The sequence below is a fragment of the Chiloscyllium punctatum genome, chromosome 10, assembly GCF_047496795.1.
Source record: "Chiloscyllium punctatum isolate Juve2018m chromosome 10, sChiPun1.3, whole genome shotgun sequence".
NCBI lineage: Eukaryota > Metazoa > Chordata > Chondrichthyes > Orectolobiformes > Hemiscylliidae > Chiloscyllium > Chiloscyllium punctatum.
The window spans coordinates 86,417,289-86,440,151 of NC_092748.1; the positions used below are offsets into that span (position 1 = coordinate 86,417,289).

General features: G+C 39.7%; 1 protein-coding gene across 6 annotated transcripts in view; it reads right to left on the minus strand.

Moving 5' to 3' along the window:
• LOC140482362 (von Willebrand factor D and EGF domain-containing protein) overlaps positions 1-22,863 on the minus strand; it is a 303,821-nt gene that overhangs the window by 75,973 nt on the left and 204,985 nt on the right. For all 6 annotated transcript variants that reach the window (XM_072579721.1, XM_072579723.1, XM_072579720.1 and 3 more), the window contains 5 exons: positions 18,707-18,868; positions 14,318-14,422; positions 10,858-10,972; positions 10,479-10,729; positions 6,268-6,487 (listed from right to left, as the gene is read on the minus strand). In XM_072579721.1, the coding sequence (XP_072435822.1) occupies positions 6,268-6,487; positions 10,479-10,729; positions 10,858-10,972; positions 14,318-14,422; positions 18,707-18,868 (853 nt within the window). The remainder of the gene's footprint in view (positions 1-6,267; positions 6,488-10,478; positions 10,730-10,857; positions 10,973-14,317; positions 14,423-18,706; positions 18,869-22,863) is intronic.

Genomic DNA, 22,863 nt, shown 5'->3' on the forward strand with positions numbered 1-22,863 from the left:
TCTTGGCTTATCACAAGCGGTAAACAAAGGTATCCAATCAATGCAGTCACTTAATCACGATTAACACACCAAGGTGACGAGAAAAGCAGAAACACTCAATGGGAGATTTCAATCATGCAGTATATTTCCTAGAGGCTGCACAGGTAAGCTCCTCTAATTTCTGGGAGAGAATAATAACCAATTGAAAATACTTGACATATGATCCAAAAAAAGAGTTGTGATAATATGAAGAACAGAAGCACAGACAATTTTGTATTAAACCAAAGAAGTCAAGAAGATTATATTTATGACTACTATTTGCCCTGTAGTTTAGAACAAATGGCATTACCATTACTGAATCACCCACTAACAACATCATTGTAGCAGGGGATTACTATTGACCAGAACCTGAACTGTATAAATATTATGGCTATAAGAACAGAGCAGGGGCTGGTAGTTCTGCAGTGAGTACCTCATCTTCTGACCTCTCAAATTCTGTTTACCATCTTCAAGGCACAATCAAAAGTGTGATAGGGTATGCTCCATTTGCCTGAATAGATGCAACTCCAGTAACACTCAAGTAGCTTGACACCATTCAGGACACAGCAGCTGGCTTGATTATCAACCCATCTGCCTCCTTCAATGTTCACTCCCGTCATGACTAATATACACAGGCAGCAATCTCTGGTCTGTCAGAGACTGTTGAAATGGATGGCAGTTTCTCAGATGCTCCTTCTCCAGTTTGAGCAGTCTGGGACAAGAGCTTCCCACTAGGCAGGGAATGTGGCATTTTTTTCAGGGAGGCTTTGAGGATGCTCTTGAACTTGAACCTCCTGATAGCCACTTACAATGGTAAAGCTTAGAGTAGAGGACTTGTCTTGCAAGTGTTCAGTCAGACACACTGGCAACGTAGCCTGTCTATTGCAGTGGATGAATCATAACCAGTGCCTTAATGCTTGGGATATTAGCCTGAGAGAGGACACTGATACTGAAGTGCCTATCCTGCCACTGGATTTGTAGGATTTTTACACAGGCACCACTGGGGTGTCTGTTGTATATTGATTGCATCTCCATTTCATGAAGGAATACAGGTAACAACGCTGCCTTGTAGACATAAGCTTAGTGTCAGGTTTGAGGACTTTGTCATGAAATGCTTTGCTCTGAATGACAACAGTAGAATAATTACTGGAGGACAATGACTGTGACCCAAAATTTGTGAACTCAAAGCCCTATATGGCCGCTGAGATAAAGACAGCAAGATCCATTTGTTGTTTCTTTTCAGGTTACTAACTCCTTTTGTCCCTCAGCATTGCCATTTCTGTCTTTTAATTGTTGCTCTTTTATGTCCTGTTTCTGACCCTCCCCTTCTCTCTCCCACACCTCTTTCTTAATTTCCCTGTCTTGTACTTGTTTAAAACCTGTTAAATATTTAACATTATCTGCTCTGATGAAAGAAACATTTCTCCCCAATTCTTTTGCCACAGGCTCTTGTTGGACCCAATGAGTAATTTTGTTTTCATATTAATTTTTCACCATCTGCAGATTCTTCTGTTTGTACATGGTTTCTCTTCTACTTGAGCATTATTGCAAGATGCTAGAAATTGAGCTAATCCTATATAACAACCCCACCTTGACAGGTAGGATTGATGAAGTCTTACATGATTACTGACTCAAAGAATGCCACTAAATTATTCTCGTCTTCAAAAAACGTAGTTTCCATGATGTTAAGAAGTTTTGTATGAAATGTAAGGTAGTAAAATACTGTATAATAAAGTATATAAAGTGACCACAAAATGCAATTTAAAAATCTATATTTGAATGTAACAACTGAATTGGCATCTGCTACTTCCATTAGAATATTTTTATGCAGATTGTTTAGAAATATATATTGAATATGTTATTGATGGTGGAAAAATGGGACTCTCAATGTGCGACACCTATCACCTTATTTCAATATGTGGAACTATTAATGAACTGCAATGATTTTTAAGAAAGGAAAATGTTAATTTAAGATGGCTGAGTGATCGGACAGTACAATGGCTCAGTGGTTAGCAATGCCGCCTCACAGGACCAGGGGCTCAGGTTCGATTCCACCCCAGGTGACTGTCAGTGTGGAGTTTGCTTATTCTCCTGTGTCTGTGTGGGTTTTCTCTGGGTGTTCCAGCTTCCCCCCACAGTTCAAAGATGTGCAGATTAGGTGAATTGGTCAAGCTAAATTGTCCATAGTGTGCAAATTAGGTGGATTAGCCATGGGAAATGCAGGGTTATGGGAATAGGATAGGGGGGCTGTGTCTGGGTGGGATACCCATTAGAGGGTCTATATGGACTTGTTGGGCTGAATGGCCTGCTTCCACAATGTAGGGATTCTTTGAAATCACTGGAACAAGATAAGCCATGCTTTACGAAACCATCAATTTTCAGGACCCAGTATAAACTGAAATTAACATATCTTCAAAATTACTGAAACTAATCACTGAGATCGATGTCTCCCATTTGATATACACCTGCTGAAAGCTTTACGTATTGGGATGAAAACGTGATTAAGATTGATTAGTTTAAAAGAAAATGAAGCCAGACATGGAAATGCACACATGAACTATTTTTTGGGTGACAGATTTCAAACAGAACTGAAAAACTCTCTCTTTTCTTTTAATCTTTCAAAAATCAGTGTCTCATGAGAAAGAAAAGTCATGAAATATCGATTGATAGAACTCAAAAAGATACCTGCAAATGTCCTTACTTTTGAGGATACAAGTCATTACTTAAACAACCAAGGTCTCAGGTTAAACCTAACATTTTAGAACTAAGGGCTTTTTTAAACCTGCATATTCTTGTTTTTTTTGCCCCTTTTAAACTTCATCTCCATGTTTGATATTGCATTTAATTATTTTTTAAAGTTAATAGTAACATTTCTTTTACTTTCACTCAATGAAACCCTGTAATTGGATTCTTAACTTTGAACGAGCAAACTGTATTTTAATCAAAGTGTAATAGAACTGCATGCTGAACTGAATTAAAAACGTTTTGTTGCAGACGTAAAAAGACAGGAGCCAATTCATGCCTCCTCGCTGGTCATAAAGGAGAATTACATTTACATAATTATAAGGCTTAAAATATCCAGTTGGGTTAAAGACTATTAAAAACTGAATTAAACAGATTAAGCTTTTGGAAAAAGAAGTGTAAATGGTGTCAGACCACACTTAATCTGGAAAGCTACTGCCAAAGAAAGATTGTTATACACAAGATTGACGTTTCATATCAAAATCAACAATGCAAGGTATCAGATGCTGGTTTATTTGTTGACTCACTATTTATTTTCCTGCAAGAAGGATCCAGTACTAGTACTTTATTATTTTGGACAGAAAATAATTTCTGAATGACTGCAAGAGAATAGTTTCATAGGAATGTATGAATAGTAAATGATTATTCTGGATTAGTGGTGCTGGAAGAGCACAGCAGTTCAGGCAGCATCCAAGTAGCTTCGAAATCGACGTTTCGGGCAAAAGCCCTTCATCAGGAATAAAGGCAGTGAGCCTGAAGCGTGGAGAGATAAGCTAGAGGAGGATGGGGTGGGGAGAAAGTAGCATAGAGTACAATGGGTGAGTGGGGGAAGGGATGAAGGTGATAGGTCAAGGAGGAGAGGGTGGAGTGGATAGGTGGAAAAGGAGATAGGCAGGTAGGACAAGTCCGGACAAGTCATGGGGACAGTGCTGAGCTGAAAGTTTGGAACTGGGGTGAGGTGGAGGAAGGGGAAATGAGGATACTGGTGAAGTCCACATTGATGCCCTGGGGTTGAAGTGTTCCGAGGCGGAAGATGAGGCGTTCTTCCTCCAGGCGTCTGGTGGTGAGGGAGCGGCGGTGAAGAAGGCCCAGGACCTCCATGTCCTTGGCAGAGTGGGAAGGGGAGTTGAAATGTTGGACCACAGGGCGGTGTGGTTGATTGGTGCAGGTGTCCCGGAGATGTTCCCTAAAGCGCTCTGCTAGGAGGCGCCCAGTCTCCCCGATGTAGAGGAGACCGCATCGGGAGCAACGGATACAATAAATGATATTAGTGGATGTGCAAGTAAAACTTTGATGGATGTGGAAGGCTCCTTTAGGGCCTTGGATAGAGGTGAGGGAGGAGGTGTGGGCACAGGTTTTGCAATTCCTGCGATGGCAGGGGAAAGTGCCAGGATGGGAGCGTGGGTTGTAGGGGGGCATGGACCTGACCAGGTAGTCATGGAGGGAATGGTCTTTGTGGAAGGTGGAAAGGGGTGGGGAGGGAAATATATTCCTGGTGGTGAGGATTGTTTGGAGGTGGTGGAAATGTCGGCGGATGATTTGGTTTATGCGAAGGTTGGTAGGGTGGAAGGTGAGCACCAGGGGTGTTCTGTCCGTGTTATGGTTGGAGGGGTGAGGTCTGAGGGCGGAGGTGCGGGATTATTCTGTACTGACTGGCCAGTCAGTGCTTCGAGCAATGCTGGTCTTTGATGTTGTTTGAGAGTAAGAACTTTGATACAGTGAGCTATCAAAGCACAGAAAATTCAAAGATCATTTTCCAATGAGTTTCAAAAACAGATACCAAAAACGACACACTTACATATATGGCACCTTTACTAAAGAGAATATCCAAAGATTACATCACAACAAGGAATGAGAAAATGAGGCCTAGTTAAAAGAGGGAGAATTTCAAAAGAAATGAATGACAGAAGGTTAGTGTGAGAGAAATGAGTTTCAGTTCATGGGACACTAGCAACAGCATTAAGAAAAGTGGAAGTTGTACAACTGGGAGGATCTTTACCATGCTGGCACCAGTAGTCTGGCACATTGCATAATATGGGACAACAGAGACAGCTCTAAATCATACAGTGGGAGTGAGGGATCAAGGAAGGGAAAATGGGATAAATTAAAGAAAGAGATCAAGGCAAAAAAGCAATGTTACTCCAAGTGAATTGATAGTCTAATTGTGTAGCGGGAACACAAACTGCACAAAGATAAACATCAGCCGCGTAAGGCTAGATGTTGTGAAAATAATGAAAATAAGTCTCAGTCAATGGGGTAATATGCTAGAAATAAATCCCCTTTATTCCTGAAGTCGTCACAGATGTGAAAAGATTAAGCCAGACTGTCCAAAGTTCCCAATTTTCCTGACTGACTAACTCAGGTTGAAATAAAACACTCACCAGTTTTCCATACGTAATAATATTTTCCTTTGGCTAGTACCAAAAAAAAACTATCTTTAATCAATGATAATTAAGAAATATGAATTGTGAATTTATAACCTTCTAAACTAAATTATGGGCGGCACGGTGGCACAGTGGTTAGCACTGCTGCCTCACAGCGCCAGAGACCGGGGTTCAATTCCCGCCTCAGGCAACTAACTGTGTGGAGTTTGCACTTTCTCCTCGTGTCAGTGTGGGTTTCCTCCGGGTGCTCCAGTTTCCTCCCACAGTCCAAAGATGTGCAGGTCAGGTGAATTGGCCATGCTAAATTGCCTGTAGTGTTAGGGAAGGCGTAAAAGTAGGGGTATGGGTGGGTTGCGCTTCGGTGGGTCGGTGTGGACTTGTTGGGCCGAAGGGTCTGTTTCCACACTGTAAGTAATCTAATCTAAACACCATGCCTTCCTAAAATCTCCACTCTCATGTGGATAGACATACAGAAATAGATAAGACATGGATATTAAGGGTGTATGCTGATGCTCTGTTTCATTCATTGGTTGAGAATTTGTTTTTCACTGTCTTTAAACACATTTTAATCCTCTTTCAACAGGGTACTTGCAGAGAAAAATGAATGTTGCTGCTTCCATATGATGCACAATACTCCTCAGCTAACCACCTGGTACAACTGAAGCCTCACCTGCCCTTTCAGCTGGACGTAAAACATGAATATAGCTCTATTTCGAAGGAGAACAAGGGAGCTATTCACTGTGCCCCAAGACCTATCCGCCAACAAACATTATCTTGTTATTGTATGAAGGGGATTGCTACCTAATCGGCTGGTGTACTACCCACCTTACAAGTGGGAATGTACTCAAAGTTAATAAATTGACTGTAAAACCCTTTGGGTATTTGGCAGCCATGAAAGGCTCTATACGAATATACTTTCCCCTTTTATTTGCAAACATTATTTCATATAATTACAACATACCAAACAAATGTTAGAATCCAGAACTTGTTGTAATGTGAAAGAGTTAATATTTATCATAGCCATATCTGATTGAAAGATTCAATATGTTTACATCTTTTCAATTTTAATGTAACTTGCATTGTTATCTAAGGTATTATTTATATACAGTAATAGAGGTACTACCTGTGAGACCAGCTGGACAGTTGCATGAGTAGTTGTTGATGCCATCCACACAGGTGCCAACACCACATGGATTTGATTTACATTCGTCTATGTTTTCTTGGCAAAGCTCCCCTTCAAAACCAACAGGACACACACAGAGGTATTCACCACTTCCTGGGGGGAAATTGATATTTGTAACACATGTTCCACCATTAGTGCAGCCACATGGCTTCACTAAAACCTATAAAAGGAAAATAAGGAACAGTTGAGGCAGCTTAGGCAGCACTACAATAACACATCATCACAATTATAAGCACGTGTTGTTTTAATAACAAATATATAAAGTAAATTTAGTTTTTCATTGCCCTTGTAAGTTTTCTGTTTGATGTGTGTCATTTTCTTTACCTTCAGAGTTGCGGGTACCACTGTGGCAAGTGTGCTAATGGCCATTTCACTTTTGACCTGAGTGAAATACAACAGCATTTGTTTGCCAAAAAAACAGCAGAAATATCTGCAGTGACAATAATTTAAAGCATATTTCCTGCTTTACAATCCATTAGTTTATTTGATGCTGATCCTTCTCCTGCAGGGTGACAATGCCCAGACTAACCATTCCAAAGCTACTCATTTCTTAGCCAATTGCTGGTCTAACTTGCCTCAGAGTATGATGTGTAATACCATTTCTTTTTCAGATGAGAGACACAGCAACTAATTTCTCACAACTGACTTAATAAAACACCCTGTAAATTGGTAAGGAAAAAAAGATTTGAGCAGTTGGAATTTTATTCTCATAAGAGAAAGGACAGGTATTTTCAACTTAAACAATATTGGTTCATTTATTTTCAAGAAGCAGTCATATTTCATCAGAGATAAACCTCATCAAATTGTAAGTGCCATTAGATACTTAATTTTAGAATTTCCCACTTGAAAAGAGATGATCACAGGTTTCACACCTGCCTGACCTTCCTTCAGTTGAAAGTGAGTGGTAGGCCGTAAATCAGTAAAGCACAGGAACAGGCCCTTCAACCCACCATTCTGTGCTGACCATGATGCTATTCTAAACTAATCCTATTTGCCTGAACATGGTTTGTATCCCTCTATTCCCTGTCTGTTCATGTGTCTGTCTAAATCCCTCTTAAATGTTGTTATCATATCTGCTTCCAAACCTCCCCGGCAGTGTATTCCAAGCACTTACCACTCTCAGCATAAAAACTGTGCCTCGGCTATCTCTTTTTAAACTTTCCCCCTCTAACCTTAAACCTATGCCTGCTAGTATAGAACATTTCTACCCTGGGAAAAGGACTCCATTTATCCACACCCCTCACAATTGATATATTTTAGTTCACTCCTTAGCCTCCGACACTAGCAAAGACAATCCACGTTTATCCAAGCTCATTCTATAGCAACGTCACTCCAATTCAGGCAACATCCCAGTAAACCTCTTTTGCACCATCTCTAAAGACTCCATTTGTGATGAACTGGGCTGTGTTCACAATTCTCTGTAATTTCTTGTGCTCTTGGGCAGAGTAGTTGCAATACTAACCGGTGACACATCAGAGATTGGATGTTTTCTATGGTGCATCTATAAAAATTGGTAAGTATCTTTGTGGGTATGTCAAATTGTCTTAGCCTTCTGAGGAAAGAGGCATTGGTGTGCTTTCTTGATTGTAGCATTGATGTGGGTGGACCAGGACAGGTTGTTAGTGAAATTTACTCCAAGAAACTTGAAGCTCTCGACTTTCTCCACTTCAGCAAATTGATACAGACAGGGGCATATCCTCCACTCTGCTTCCTGAGGTCGATGACCAGCTCATCATTCTGCTGACATTGAAGGAGGGATTGTTGTCTTTACCCCATGCCACTAAGCTCTCTATCTCTTCTTGTATGCTGTCTCATCATTGTTTGAGATCTAACCCACTACAGTTATATCATTAGCAAACTAGTAAATGGAATTAGAGCTGAATTTGGCCACACAGTCATGAGTGTATAAGGAAGAGAGTAAGGACATGAGTATGCAGCCTTACGAAGCATTGATATTGAGGATTATTATGGAGATGGTGTTGTAACCTATCCTTCCTGACCCACAGACTGCAATCAGTAAGGTGAGACTCCAGTTGTGGGGGGGCGGGGGGAAAGAGCAGAGTCTTAGGTCTCAGAGCTTGGAAATGCATCAGATCTTGGTATGGCAATTGCTCTGCCCAAGACTGCAAGAACTTAAAGCTTGTGAACACAGTCCAGTCCATAACGAAAATCAGCCTTCCTTCTATTGACTCCATCTTCACTTCCCGCTGTCTTAGAAATGCAACCAACATAAATCAAAGATCCCTCCCACCCTGTCTTTATCATTAGATTTTTTAGTAGACCTCCCATATATTAAAGTTGATCTTTCTCTATATTTTCCCTGTAGCTGTAACACTATATTCTTCTTTCTATTCTATTTCCTGAAATACTTACATAAGGTACGATTTGCCTGGATAGCATGCAAAACAATATTTTTCACTGTATCTCAGTACATATGACAATAATAAAACGAATCAAGCCAGTGAGTAATCAGATTATAAATGCCTAAGGGTGAAGTAAAAAGAAAGAGAAGCATTGCGAGTTATATTGGAAAAATTGTCAGTTTCTAATAAATTGGAAGGAATGTACTCAAAAACATTTATTCCAATTAATGGCCTGATACTTAAGAGTATTTTTAAAAGGCCCATAAATGAGTGAGACAGGCCAAAAGTTACACTGGTGATTAATTCATCCTGGGAACTATGCCAGAATATGCTTCTAGCACTTTTAAAAAATGCGTGCAAAAAATTTGTAGAAACTCAAGTTGTGCTGCATGTAGTGTTCTGTTAAAATCCTATGACTCTTTGCCCTGGTACAGAGGCTTCATCAAATTCTATCTAAAAGACCAGAAAAAAAACAGGTTTAAAATATAGACTGATGTGGTTATTTCCCAGCCTTAAAAGAGGCATTTGACAGTCTATAGAATAGGTGCCCACCAGCTCCATCATTGTCCTTTCCAATTTCTTTGGCCTCCTGACTGTCACTACAATGCTAAAATTACACTGTTTGTTAACCTTGGTTTGTTCATTGCATTATCAATTGGACAATATTGAATTAAATTTTTCCTGCTTAACAGCTACTTGGTTTAAGTAGTAAAATTTAATGAGGTCGCTACTTTGCAAAATGCGTTTTAGTTGTACAGTACATATCAGTTCCTGCTGCAGGCAAATTAATGGCATGTTTAACAGCCCTGATGAAAGTAAAACAAGTGTGCTGCTATCTTGAGAAACCCCGGCAATTTTAGCATAATATTGCTGGTCAGGAAACCAAAGAAATTGGACAGGACAATGATTTTACACATTCCTACCATTTAACATTACGCTCTATTTGCTTCAGTGGAGAGTAAAATTGGACTCGTGTGTAACAAAGTGTTGCATCTGATGCTGTCAGTTTCCCAATGGGTGAATTACTTGAAATTGGTCCTGATACACGTCACTTCACAGCACAGTCCAAATTCCTCCATGCCAAATCTTTGCATTGACACATTAATATTCTGTTATACTGAAAACTGTGCATGAATGTAGAGGACTTAAATCAAATCCAACAATAACTAACCATTGATTATGTATTATACTTACATGTCTAAACTGTAACTTCAATAGGAATATGTCATACATAAACTCAAAGGAAATATTACTCTTCTCCTTGTACTTAAGAACACTCTCCTGTAAGAAGTACCTTTCTTTTAAAAGTAAAGGAAGTGCATTAAAAGTGAGTTGCATTTGCTCAGTTGTAGCAATACACCCTTTCTTTATTTGAAGCTTTATCTGCAAATGTCTATTTGGTAATTAAAGGTAAAGTCAAGTTGTCATAGTCTGACCAGACCATAAGGCTGCTTTCTCAATAAAGAAGGGCACAACTGGTGATGGTTTAAACCAAGGGTCACCACATCTCAGGTGAGTGGAGAGGTGGAGAAGTAGAGTCCTTCATGGTAACCTCAGCAGGAATTGAACCCACACTGTGGCTGTCACTCTTCATCAGAAACCAGCTATCTAGCCCATTGAGGTAACCAACTCCGTGCATGTTCACAAGTTGTAATTCTAGCTGATTTCTTAATTTTTGTCAAAATGAGCTGGCGTGCCATTTTATATGGAAATGCTCAAAAATAGTTCAGATCACTAGTAAATAAACTTCTAAGAGTTCTTTCGTTAAATAGGTCTTTCTGTGCTCACCTGAACAGAATACGTGCTTTGTGCATTGCATTCATCAGCTACACTAAAGCTAAAGTTGCCAGACTCTTGAGAATTCACTTTCCAGATCAGAAGTCCCGCAGGTGATAGGCTGCCATTCTGTGGTCCAGATTTTAACAAGAATAGCACTGCAGATCCTTCTGGGTCCATGGCTGTGAACTGGTAAACAAAATTTTCACCAAAGAAGGTCTGGAGCTTAGCTGTAGATGGCTGGTAAATTGGCGGCTGATTGTCTTAAGGAAATGGAAAACTTAAGGTAGTTAATAAATCCAAATAAAGCAACTGTTTCCCAATCTTCTGTACAGAAACAAATAAATAAATTCCCCTTAATCAAATGCAAAAGCCATGAATTTAACCTTACTTTCATTTATAGACCAGGTGAATTTGGATATGTCAGGCCTGCAATGTAAACAAAGGCTTGTTGGATTTGTGTCTCCTTCACCAAAGCATAGGCCATCTATATTACAGGTCTTTTCCTACGGATAAGAGTGACATTTGTAAATTAACACAAGGATCAATGAATAGAATCACTCTAACACAAACCGAAAATGGTAGAAATATCCAGTAGGTCTGGCAGCATTTAAAATGCGAGGAACATTCTGACTGCTTAAACTGTGGGGAGAAAGGTAATTGACCAGAAATGTTAATTCAGTCCCTCTCTCTACAGATGCTGCCAAAACTGCTGAGCTTTGCCAGAATGTTCTGTTTCCATTTCAGGTTTTCAGCATCAGTAGTAATTTGCTTTCAGTTACTATAATAATCAATGACAATCACATAAAGCAACAAGTGTGTATAAATCATTGCACTTGCCTAATCTTGTGGAAATTGCTGCTTTTTTGTGGCAATTTTATCTTTGTAACGCCTTTACTTGCAAACTAATTTCACACTTCTAACATACTTCACTGCTTGGAAAGTACTTGGGTCACGAAGTGCATTACATATAGGCAGATATTTTGTTTTTAAAGCTCAGGTACCAAATACTTGTATGCCTGCTTTTGTTTCTTATCACAGATTTGCAACCATTTTACAGTATTTCATGTCCAGTTGCTATTCCTATACTTTTCTTCAAGGATTTTAAATGTAGCATCTAATTTATTATTTCCACAGTCAATATTATTATTCTCATGAAAGTAACTGTGTTGCTATGTACAAACCTGGTTGGTCGATGGGAGCAATGAATCTGTTTCGAAGAAAGAGTCAACCAGAGGAATGGAAGGGAGGGGCTGAGAAAGGGAGGTTGTTTGAAACTGGAGAACTTAATGTTCAGTCCTCTGGGCTGTAGGCTGGCCAGGTGGAAGATGAGGTGTCGTTCCTCCGATTTGTAGTCTGATTCACTGTGGCAATGGAGGAGGCCAAGGATGGTCATGTCAGAAAGGAAGTGGGAAGGAGAATTAAAATGGGCAATGACTGGGAGGTCAGGTCAGCCCCTGTGGGCTCAGCTGAGATGCTTGGCGAAACATGCCCTGAGTTTATATTTGGTCTCTCCGACGTAGAGAAGACCACATTGAGCACTGGATACAGTAAACAAGGTTGGAGGAAAGGCAGGTGAACCTCTGTCTCATGTGGAAGGGCTCTTGGGCGCCCTGGATGGAGGTGAGGAGGGTGGTGTGCCAGGTGGTTTTGCATCTTTTACGATTGCAGGGGAAGGTCCTTTGGGATTCGGTCTGGGGAGGTGGGGTTTTAAGAGTGGTATGAACCAAGGATTGGCAAAGAGAATGGTTGGCGCAGAGGACAGAAAGGCTTGTGGAGGGGAAGCTGCCCTTAGTAATGGGATCTTATTGCAGGTGGCAGAAGTGTTTAAGGATGATACATTGGATGCGGAGACTGCTGGGGATGCACAACAGCACAGAACCGGAGAAGTGGAGACACCTCAAAAGGCTTAAAGGAGGTTACTGAATTAGGAGGCAGATAGGCCATGGATGGATTTGAAAAAGGGTGAGAATTTTAAAATCCAAGCATTGCTACAGCAGGAAACAGCGTAGAGGAGCAAACACAGGAATGCTGGTAAAAAGGACTTGGTGTAAATTGCTATATTAGGCATCAGATTTTGTGTTTATTCTCTGCATGAAATTCATAGCATCAAACTGCTTATCTATCTCATTATGCATATTAATGAAGGTTGGTATGTGATTCAAAGTATCCTAGATACAACTCTTCACAAAACTTGCACTCTTCTGTATTTTAAAGGAGATGTTAAATGAGGATTGAATAGGCTGAGGCTTTATTCACTGGAGCTTCAGAGGCTGAGGTGTGACTTTATCGAGGTTTATGAAATCATGAGGGGTATGGATAGGATGAATAGCCAAGGTCCTTTTCCTACAGTTGGAGAGTCCAAAATTAGAGGGAATGGGTTTAAGGTGAGAGGGGAAAGGCTTAAAAGCAACCTTTGGGGCAAGGTTTTTACACAGTGGGTGGTGTATGTATGAAATGAGCTGCCAGAGGAAGTGGTGGAAGCAGGTATAATTGTAACTTTTAAAAGGCACCTGGATGGTACATGAATAGGAAGGGTTTAGAGGGATATGGGCCAAGGTCATATTGGGATTTTTGGTTGGCACAGACAAGTTGAACTGAAGGTCTGTTTCCGTACTATAGGACTCCGTAACTCTATGAGTATGACTCTATCTGCTTTCTCAGATGGAATATAAAAGAGCCATGGCACAATTTAGAAGTAATGCAGGGAATAAATTCCAGGGGCCTGCTTAATACTAATTCCTCAATTAACATCAGGGAATATAGCCTATCCCAAAATCTTCAAATTCTTGTTTGGAGATGTTTGCTGTTTAAAACTTTGTTGCTGGTTTATGACCATGAAGGCTTTAAGGAAATGTATTCCATTGTCTGTGAAGCAATTTGGGATGTCAGAATTCATGAAAGGTTCTTATAGCAATTGTACATGCCAGGCATTCAATATTCAGTAATATATAAGGCTATATGATTTGAAAGTAAAAATAGACTGTATTGTCTGGTCCATGACAACTGAATTGGAGTTATGCAAAAGTCAAGAGATGCAAGCCCTGAAGGGTAAGATATCCATTCCTCGATAAACAGTATGAAGTTAACCAATGGCCAAGTTTAATAAGCTATATCCCCAGATACATTTGCATGTCTTTGATAATCTCGGATAAGTACCGTGCATTCCTACAAGGAGACAATTTTTCATTTTCGAAAGAGAAACCAGTCTTATTTAATGGGTTTTTTTCCCTCAAATGGCTTATTTTGGAAATCCTTGTTATAATAAAGGGTCTTTCTTGGTGACTTGCTGACTCCTAGCTGGCCAAAACTTCTACTTTCATAACTGAGACGCTCAATGCCAATTATTTTCAAAGTTAAAAATCACACAACACCAGGTTACAGTCCAACAGGTTTAATTGGAAGCACACTAGCTTTCGGAGCATCGCTCCTTCATCAGGTGGTAGTGAAGGGCTCAATCCTAATACACAGAATTTACAGCAAAAATTTACAGTGTGATATAACTGAAATTATACATTGAAAAATTGATTGTCTGTTAAGCCTTTCATCTGTTAGAATACAGTGATAGTTTCACTTCTTTCACTGTTAAATCACAAAACCTTTTTTAAAAAGGTTGCATTCTCAGGTTAGCTGTTAACAATAGTGATAGCTAGGCAATATGTTGAAGGTGCTTCCAAATAAACCTGTTGGACTATAACCTGGTGTTGTGTGATTTTTAACTTTGTACACCCCAGTCCAACACCGGCATCTCCAAATCACAATTATTTTCAAACATTTGTCATTTGAAGCTGCAAGATTATACCAATAATTCAACCTTTCTGTTGTATCAATATTCAAAAAACTGAAATTACCTTCAACTTACAAACTCCATGAGGCATATTATCACAGATTTGGCAAACCCCATCATAGAGTGTTAGGACTTTTGAATTACTGAACAAGGTTCCATCATTTGTAATCTGCCAAGTCAAAAAACATATTATTTTCGGCAAAATAAGTCTACATGATTATTTTCCAGCATTTTAGAATCAGAGATTTTTAGATGGAAAATTATAAACAAATTTTAACTCCAACTTCAACAACAAAGAATTCAGGAAACGTTTTTCTTATTCTTACATTGACAAGAAAAACAGCAGCGATTGCCTCCGCAGAGCATTGTCTAATTGGTTCCCTTGCTAAGGCTCACTTGCGGGATTCATAGAAAAATCTAAAAGCAGCTGCTGCTTTCGGATGCACCACAGAATTTAGCATAGAATTCAACCTCATTGGGGGAGTTGTTTTTTTTTTCCCTATTACATTGCTCTGTCCTGTCCCTATTGTTTCCCCAGCTGTTTCTTACAATACAATACAGCAGAGCACAGGCACAGGCCCTTTGGCCCAACAAGCCTGCAGTGATTCCTGAACTTTATTTAGACCCGCTATGTATTGCCCATGCACAATTTCTATCTCTCTGCTTGCCTAATGTTCATGTGTCTATCAAGATACACCTTAAACAATATTAATGTGCCTGCATCCACCACCTCCACATTCTAGGCACCCGCCACCATCAGTGTGAAAAAGTTACCTCCCACTTCCCTCCTAAACTTTCCCCCTTATCTTGATCCTGTGCCCTCTTACAGTGGAAAGGACAACTGTAAGAAAAAGCTTCAGAATATCCACCCTGTTTCTCATAATTTTATTGACCTATATCAGGTCAGTCCCTCAGCCTCCATCTTGCCAGTGAAAACAATCTGAATTTATCCAACCTCTCCTCATAACTAAAACCCTCCAGATCAGGCAACATCCTGGTAAACCTTCTCTGCACCTTCTCAAAAGCATCCACGTCTTCTGGTAGTGTGGCGACCAGAATTGCATGCAACATTCCAAATGTGGTCTAACTAAAGTTTTGTGCAGCTGTAACATAACTTGCCAACTTTTATGTTTGAAGTCACAGCCAATGAAATATGCTGTATGTCTTGACTACCTCATCTACCTGTCTTACACCTTTCAGGGATCTGTGGACTTGTATGCCCAGATCCCTCTATGCTCCTAAGGATTCTGCCATTTATTGTTTAATTTACACCTGAATTTGATCTTCCTAAATCCATAAACTCGCAATTGTCCAGATTAAACTTCATCTGCAATTTTTTTGCCAAAATCTGTAAATCTATCTATATCTGTAGCTCTGCCTTCTGAAAATCTTCCTCACTATCTGCAAATTTTCCAATTTTGGTGTTATCCACAAACTTACTAATCAGATTACCTATATTTTCCTCCAAATCATCTATAAAATATATACAAAAGTTATTCTTCAATATTTTTGTGGATTCATTTTTAATCCAAATCTAGTAGAATGAGCTGTGACATGATAGCTTACATCAGCACGGAGGAAATTAAAAGGGAATAAAATGTAGTGACTGTAAATGTTTGGAAAGCAAAAGAATACTGCTGGAGAAGATTTGAAAGGTGACTGAAAAGAGAAAGCAGACAGATAAATCTATAGCATCATTCCTGATGAAGGGCTTTTGCCCAAAACGTCGATTTCGAAGCTACTTGGATGCTGCCTGAACTGCTGTGCTCTTCCAGCATCACTAATCCAGATAAATCATACTATTGGTTGAAGTTGAAACAGGCAATGCTTTCAAATGACAGGCTGAATTTTCCCAGCCCCTGTATGAGGTGAGAAGTTGATTGGAAAAGTGTAGTGAGATCTGAAAAATTTGATTCCTGGTATCAAGAAAAATAAAATTCCAATTTTCACCTAAAATATGAACAGTTGAGTTCAGTATTTCGATATTGATGCTTATTTGCCCATATTTATATCTCGTTAATATCTGATCGTACCTCATTGATATCAATTTCCTATTCTCTCACACAAACGCGATGGTGACAATTTCAGACATAAACTTCAGAGCCAGGGCTTGGTGACTCCAATTCTCTGTTTGCTCCTCCTGGCTAGCACCTAGGCCTGCAGTCCCCAATATCTCAGCATGTTTGATCAACAGTGACAATCTACATTCTCTCGTCTATAGAGGTTAGCATTGGATATGCAACAAGTTCACATCATCATGGCACGTCATCGACTCACTTAGAATACATCATTATATACATCATTATGTCACTGAGTGCCAAGGGATGAAGGTGCGATTTCCCCTTGTTGGGGATGGTCATTGCTTGGCATTTGTCTGGTGCAAATGTTTCTTGGCACCCTGTCAGTACAAACCTGGATATTGTCCAGGTCTCTCCAAATTTCAATATGGACTGCTTTAGTCCTGGAGAAATCACAAATGTGCTGAACATGATGCAGTCAGCAGTGAACGTTCCAAATTCTGACCCAAAGATGGAGGGAAGGTCATTGATGAAGTAACTGAAGATGGCTGGACCAAAGACATTACCCTGAGGAAATTCTGCTGACATGTTCTGGAGTGCAAGGCAATAGAGATTGGCTGGTGCCACTTACACTTGTGGAGGGCAGAAGATCATTAACCTTCCTCCTGCAATGCTGGCTGTTCCTCTGGACTATAGATGTCACACGCGCCTGGGCTACACCCTCAGACCAGGCTGTCAAGCTCTCGTGCCATGATCTCTTCTGCCAATCCTGAGGAAACAGTCCTCCTCTCCACCACTCTGTTCATCAGGACCACCAGATCTCTATCATCAAATTAGCTGCCAGCCTGCCTCTGTTTGCCATTTTTGACAACGTAACCATGAATAGCAGTCCCTTGCTGGCTGCTGGTGCCCAGCTGGGGTTTAAATATGGCATTGGCAATGGGAATCCGTGGGGTGACAGTGTGGCTCAGTGGTTAGCACTGCTGCCTCACAGCACCAAGATCCCGGGTTCAATTCCAGCCTTGGGCGACTGTATGTGTGGAGTTTGCACATTCTCCCTGTGTCAGTGTGGATTTCCTTTGGGTGCTCCTGTTTCCTTCCACAGTCCAAAGATGTGCAGTTCAGGTGAACGGGCCATGCTAAATTGCCCATTGTGTTAGGTGCATTAGTCAGAGGGAAATGGGTCTGAATGGGTTTCTCTTCGGATCGGTGTGGACTTGTTGGGCTGAAGGATCTATTTCCACACTGTAGGGAATCTAATCTAATCTCATTTGAAAGAATTGAAAGCTTTGAGCCTCGCAGAACATAAAATTCCCAATCCCTAAATGAATGATGTGATCTCACCCATTAATATGATAATATTCATAGACTGAGAACCATCTGCTGTAAGAATGAAAATCTGTTGGCAGTCTGTGTCGTTTGATGTGGAGAAGGTTGAACAAAAGGATAGAATTTGCTGGGTGAAAATAGACCACAACTCATCTAGGTTGCCATTAACTATCTGGGTGATTGTATCATGGGATAATGGTGTTATTGATGAATCCTCACACATAGTCTCTACTTGCCAGTCTTGAATGGTAGTGTGTTTGGAAACCATCTGTCTAAAGTCACCAGTTCTTTTCAGAATGCTAACACATGTTAGCATGCATTTTATGTAGTCAATTGTTAAACCAGTTATTAAGGAGGAGACCAGAAGTTAATCTTTACTCAGTTTTGCACTTGGTCACAAAGTAAAACATAACAAATGAATAGCTCCTAACTCTGCAATCCACCAATTTGTTTTTATTTGTGGACAAGTAATTATCAGAAAGTACCACCAACTGAATACACTTAACCTTAATTCATACAATTAACATAAATTATACCTATACTGCATCAACCAAAATCCTGAAGGAAACCTATAACAATAATTAGAATAACTCAATACAAACTGCTTCCACTCCATCCTCAGCAAGCCGACAGATTACCACTTGCTCAGCGAAATATTAGTAGTGCGGATTGGTTTTGAATTTACATTCCCAGCAGTAAAAGGTCGAGCTACTGTAATGAGTGACCAGGAGAACCTTGCATATTCAGGACAGGATTAATAAAGAAGAAAATGAATTGAGGGGAAATAATAACAGTTTGATATTCAATCCTAACATCAAACACAAACAATTCAACACAGGTAGTTCTGCTATAATGCAAGTTTTATTAACACGACTGACGAATTGGGTACACTGTTTCTAAAGTGCAAACTTTTAAAATGTGTGTTGGCTGTAATGTAATTACAACACTAAAACTTTAAAGCACCATTTCTAAATTGTGGGGTTGTATAAGAATGCAATGATCACATTATAGAAGAACTGCCTATAATCCCAATCAAGTCCCAATATCAAATTACAGTTTGATTTTCAGTCTAGAATGTTTTTGGCTTCAGTGTTTCAACGTCTTACCTTTATTTGCCACCTGGCAAAAGGTTTATCTGAAAACATGAAATCCACAGACTCAGCAGTTAAACTTGTCAGTGCTGGAATTTGGCAATCAACAGCTTTGGTACTCAGGAACGTTGCCGTCGTTATTTGCGTAGCTCCCAGAATCCATTCTTCATTCACATACTGCTCTCCACATTAGCAGAAAACAGAAACCACATGTTCACATTGTGATCTGTGAGAGCCCATTAACCACCACAGAAGAAAGCACCAATTTGTAAATTCTAAGCCTCAACCTCATTTGCTTCTCACAATCAAAATCAATATTGATTTATGCTCGCTGAAAGCACCAGTTACTGGGTGGTCAAAACCTCTGGCATATAAGATAGCTTCTCTTAAGTTATTGATGTTCATGTTACAATGATTTCACTAATTCTACTGATGTTGCATACAGTCTGTGGAAACAAGGAATTCTACTTGTGTTTTCAGAGGGTGCTGGTATATCTGTACTTGCTCCCTGATCTCCTAATAATTATTCCTAACCAAATGTAGATGCATTTATTGCTGCTGTGCAATTCACCTTCTTGTTATCAGAGAACAGTACTTCTTCTGTAGATATTCTACAGTGTTTATCATCTATCACTTTTTTCCGCAAAACTATGCTTTCTTCATAAATTATCTATATGCATAAAAGTTCCACAACAGTTCAGTTCAGACTTTGTAGAAAATACCACTAATCACCACACAGGCAGAAGACAAAGCAACTTCAAAGAAGGATCAGTGGCAGTGAACTACCTCCACCAAGCCTTACACAGTGCCACACATTGGTAAAGGTGGTGAATACCACAAAAGTACCAGCAGTGGTCATATTGGGAAATACCACAATGTCAAGTAGCAGTTACTGGACCTGTAACTCTGTTACTGTCAATATATCAGTTGCCACCATATTTAATGGTGCATCTACTGTTAAATGGCCACAGCACGAGTCTAAAATTGCTCTAACATATATGCTGCCAAAACAAATAGACAGATGCCCTTAATCTGTCAGCTCACATTGCAGATGTATTAATGTTATGCTCCAAATACATTAAAATGTACAATTACAATTTCACCACAGGATATTCATCCATTTTTCTTAAACTGTGATCATTCTCTGATCTTCTACAGGGTCTGCTGATCATAAAGTTTAATTTATGCATCATCTAACACTTTATTTAATGTATTATTGATAACTACATTGTAAAATAAGCCACGGATAATTACATTTTTGATGGTAAAACCAGCAGAATACTTCTTTACAATTATAGATGCAAAGAACAAAGCAAAGTGCTTGCATTTGTAGCACTTTGTGTATATTGGGACCTAAGCCAATGAAGCACTTTGGGATTTTTAGTGCAGGGCAAGGAAAGCAGGATACAGTTTATTTACAGCAGGGTCTCACAAACAGTGAGATAACAACCTAATATTCTGATGTTCGATGTTTGTTGAGGGAGTAGTATTGGCCAGGACACTTTGAATAGTATTATGCAGCCTTGCATATCTACCTGAGGCGGCAAACTGGCTTTTGTGTACTGTTAAAAATGCAAGTTAGCAGGAAATCAAATTGATATGAAGCCTGAAATTTTATGACTGCTTTAAGAATGAGGAACATTGCCGCCAATAGGCCGCACTGGAAAATTATTTGCAGTATTTCCCCCAATGTGAATTGGCAACAGGTGAGATTCCTCGATACGGTATTAGAATTGTACAAAGCTTGATATTAATTTGACTATGGCACTTTCACAGCCTTCTCATTGAAAGTGCAATCAAATATTTGAAACAAAGATATGTTGAAAGATTAAGGGCTGTTGTATTGTATCACTATAGCATTACCAGACCTTAGGGCGGCTCTCTCATTAGAGAGACAACTGGTGGTGATTTAACTTGAGGGCCACCATACCTCAGGTGAGGGGAGAGGTTGAGAGGGAAAGTCCTGTATGGTAACTTCAGGTGGTGCAGGAATTGAACCACGCTGTCGGCATCACACTGCTTCATAAACCAAATGTCCAGCCAACTGAGTTAAACATTTCATTCTACAGGAATTCTGGCTTCAATGTGTGATGCAAAAGAGGTTCAAAGTTGACAGCAAAGATAAATAACCGTGTTCAAATATTGTTTGAATAGGGCAAATGATTAGATACAACTTGGATTACATTTTAGATTTCTGCCAGAGCCTCCAATTTTGTATATTAAGTCATTGATGCAGTGAAAGGTTTGGTTTCTGAGTAGTTCAAAGCAATAACAAACCACCTGCCATACAAGATCAATGGTCCTGCTTACGAAAGGGACTCATCTATAAATCCTACACTTTGATTTAATAGAATGCATAAACCAAATCAATAAGGCCGAATAAAATAAAATGTTTTGAAATGCATTTTGTTGGTTTTTTTGCTCAAGGTTTGTCATGGTTGTAGGTAAGAACATTTTTCCTCTGTCAGTCAATCAGCATTAAATACTGCATTAAGAGAAAGTCTGAATCCGAATTTTACAGAACTGCATTGCATCAACATGAATTTGTTTATTCCTTCTCAGAGGATGATTTTTCCCTCACACTTCTTAAGCTCATCATCAGACTAAACTGTGGGTAAAAGGCCAAAAGTATGGGAAACCGTCATTGCAATTTTCCTCAGGCCACCCAACTAATGCTAAGAGGTAGGATCCTCAAAACAACAGGACATGAAGGCCCCTGACAGTGGGATACCTCTGCATGGAGGGTGCATATCATTGTCCTGATTCTCAAGTTCAAGCTGACTGGCACACACTCAACAGGAGATTGCAAGTGCCAACAATAATGAGGACCTTTCATTCCAGCTTAACCTCCACAAGCATCCAATAAAAGCAACAGGCATATAATGTAGTAGGCGCAGTCATTTTACAGTCAAAGGTGCGAGGTGACCAGCTCCTAAACTTTGTGCAGTCTATCCAACTAAGGAAGACTGGAAGATTTGCAAAGCTGGATAGCCAATTTGTAGCCTTACAGCTTGAAAGAAGCAGCAGGTTGCAATACAAGAGAAGGGAGAGAGTGCTTCAAGTTGGGAAGGATGTGTGTATCTGGCAGCTTGGAGCCAGAAGCATGTTATGATTGGAACAGGGTCAGCCACGTGGATCTCAAAATAAGATTTCTCTGATTTGCGGCTGTTAACGTTGTCCAATCAAAGAGTCCTGGCTGTCAGATATAAACAGGAGAGCCAGAGATTAAGTTCACTCAGAGCTGGCTCTGTGCTAGCTGGGTCAGTGTCATGCACAATGTATGTCTAAATAAAGGGTGACTTGCTAATGGGTTACCAGCTTTTGTGGAGTTATTTCAGATTTGACATGCAGGCCAGTGGAGTCTTTTTTAAGCAAACTTGGCTGGGGCCAAAAATTAAGCCCTTGGTCTTTTTATTAGGTAGTATTACATAGAATATATGATATAGAAACAGGCAATGGGGCCAGTGATTTAGTCTACATATAACACATTTGGTCCTAAACTGAGCGAGAAAGAGGGAAAATCATGGTCTTCAACTCAGCTGACTACTTGCTGTCCCAGCTCTGTCCATTGCTGTGTCTGGTCTATCAGGATGAGGATGACCCTATCCAAGTATTGCTCCTTGAAATGTTTATTGGCTACAGAAAGTCAGCATTAGCTGACACACATAGACACCAACTCCTCAGTTGGCAGAATGAGAAACCTTTCTATCCTAAAAGCCCTGGCCCTTGTGACCAGAGACTTTCCAAGTGCTGTCTAACGAACTATCTTCAACTCTTGAGTCTTCAATTCTATCGCTATAGAAGTAAATTGTTGTCCTGTTTAAGATTTAGCTGAGAATAAATTTGGCTTTATTGGTTTTTCAGTCCATACTTCATGCTGTGCAGCAAAATATACTCAGCAATTTGTATGTCCTTGAAAAAAAATCCATATCATTTAATATCTCATAAATCTTTGCAGAAAGAATGTCAATAGATTTTTTTCTTATATATGAATCAGATTTTCACCTGCAGATGCTTCAATGATGGTAATTTGTTTAAAAATGTGTTTGTCACACATTAATAGCTCACAATATCTTGTTTATCAGTCAGATGATAGTCTTTAAGGTTTTATTGACACAAAGGATAAGAGATGTATAAATGGGACTGTGGGTTAGGATTCATCATATGACTAC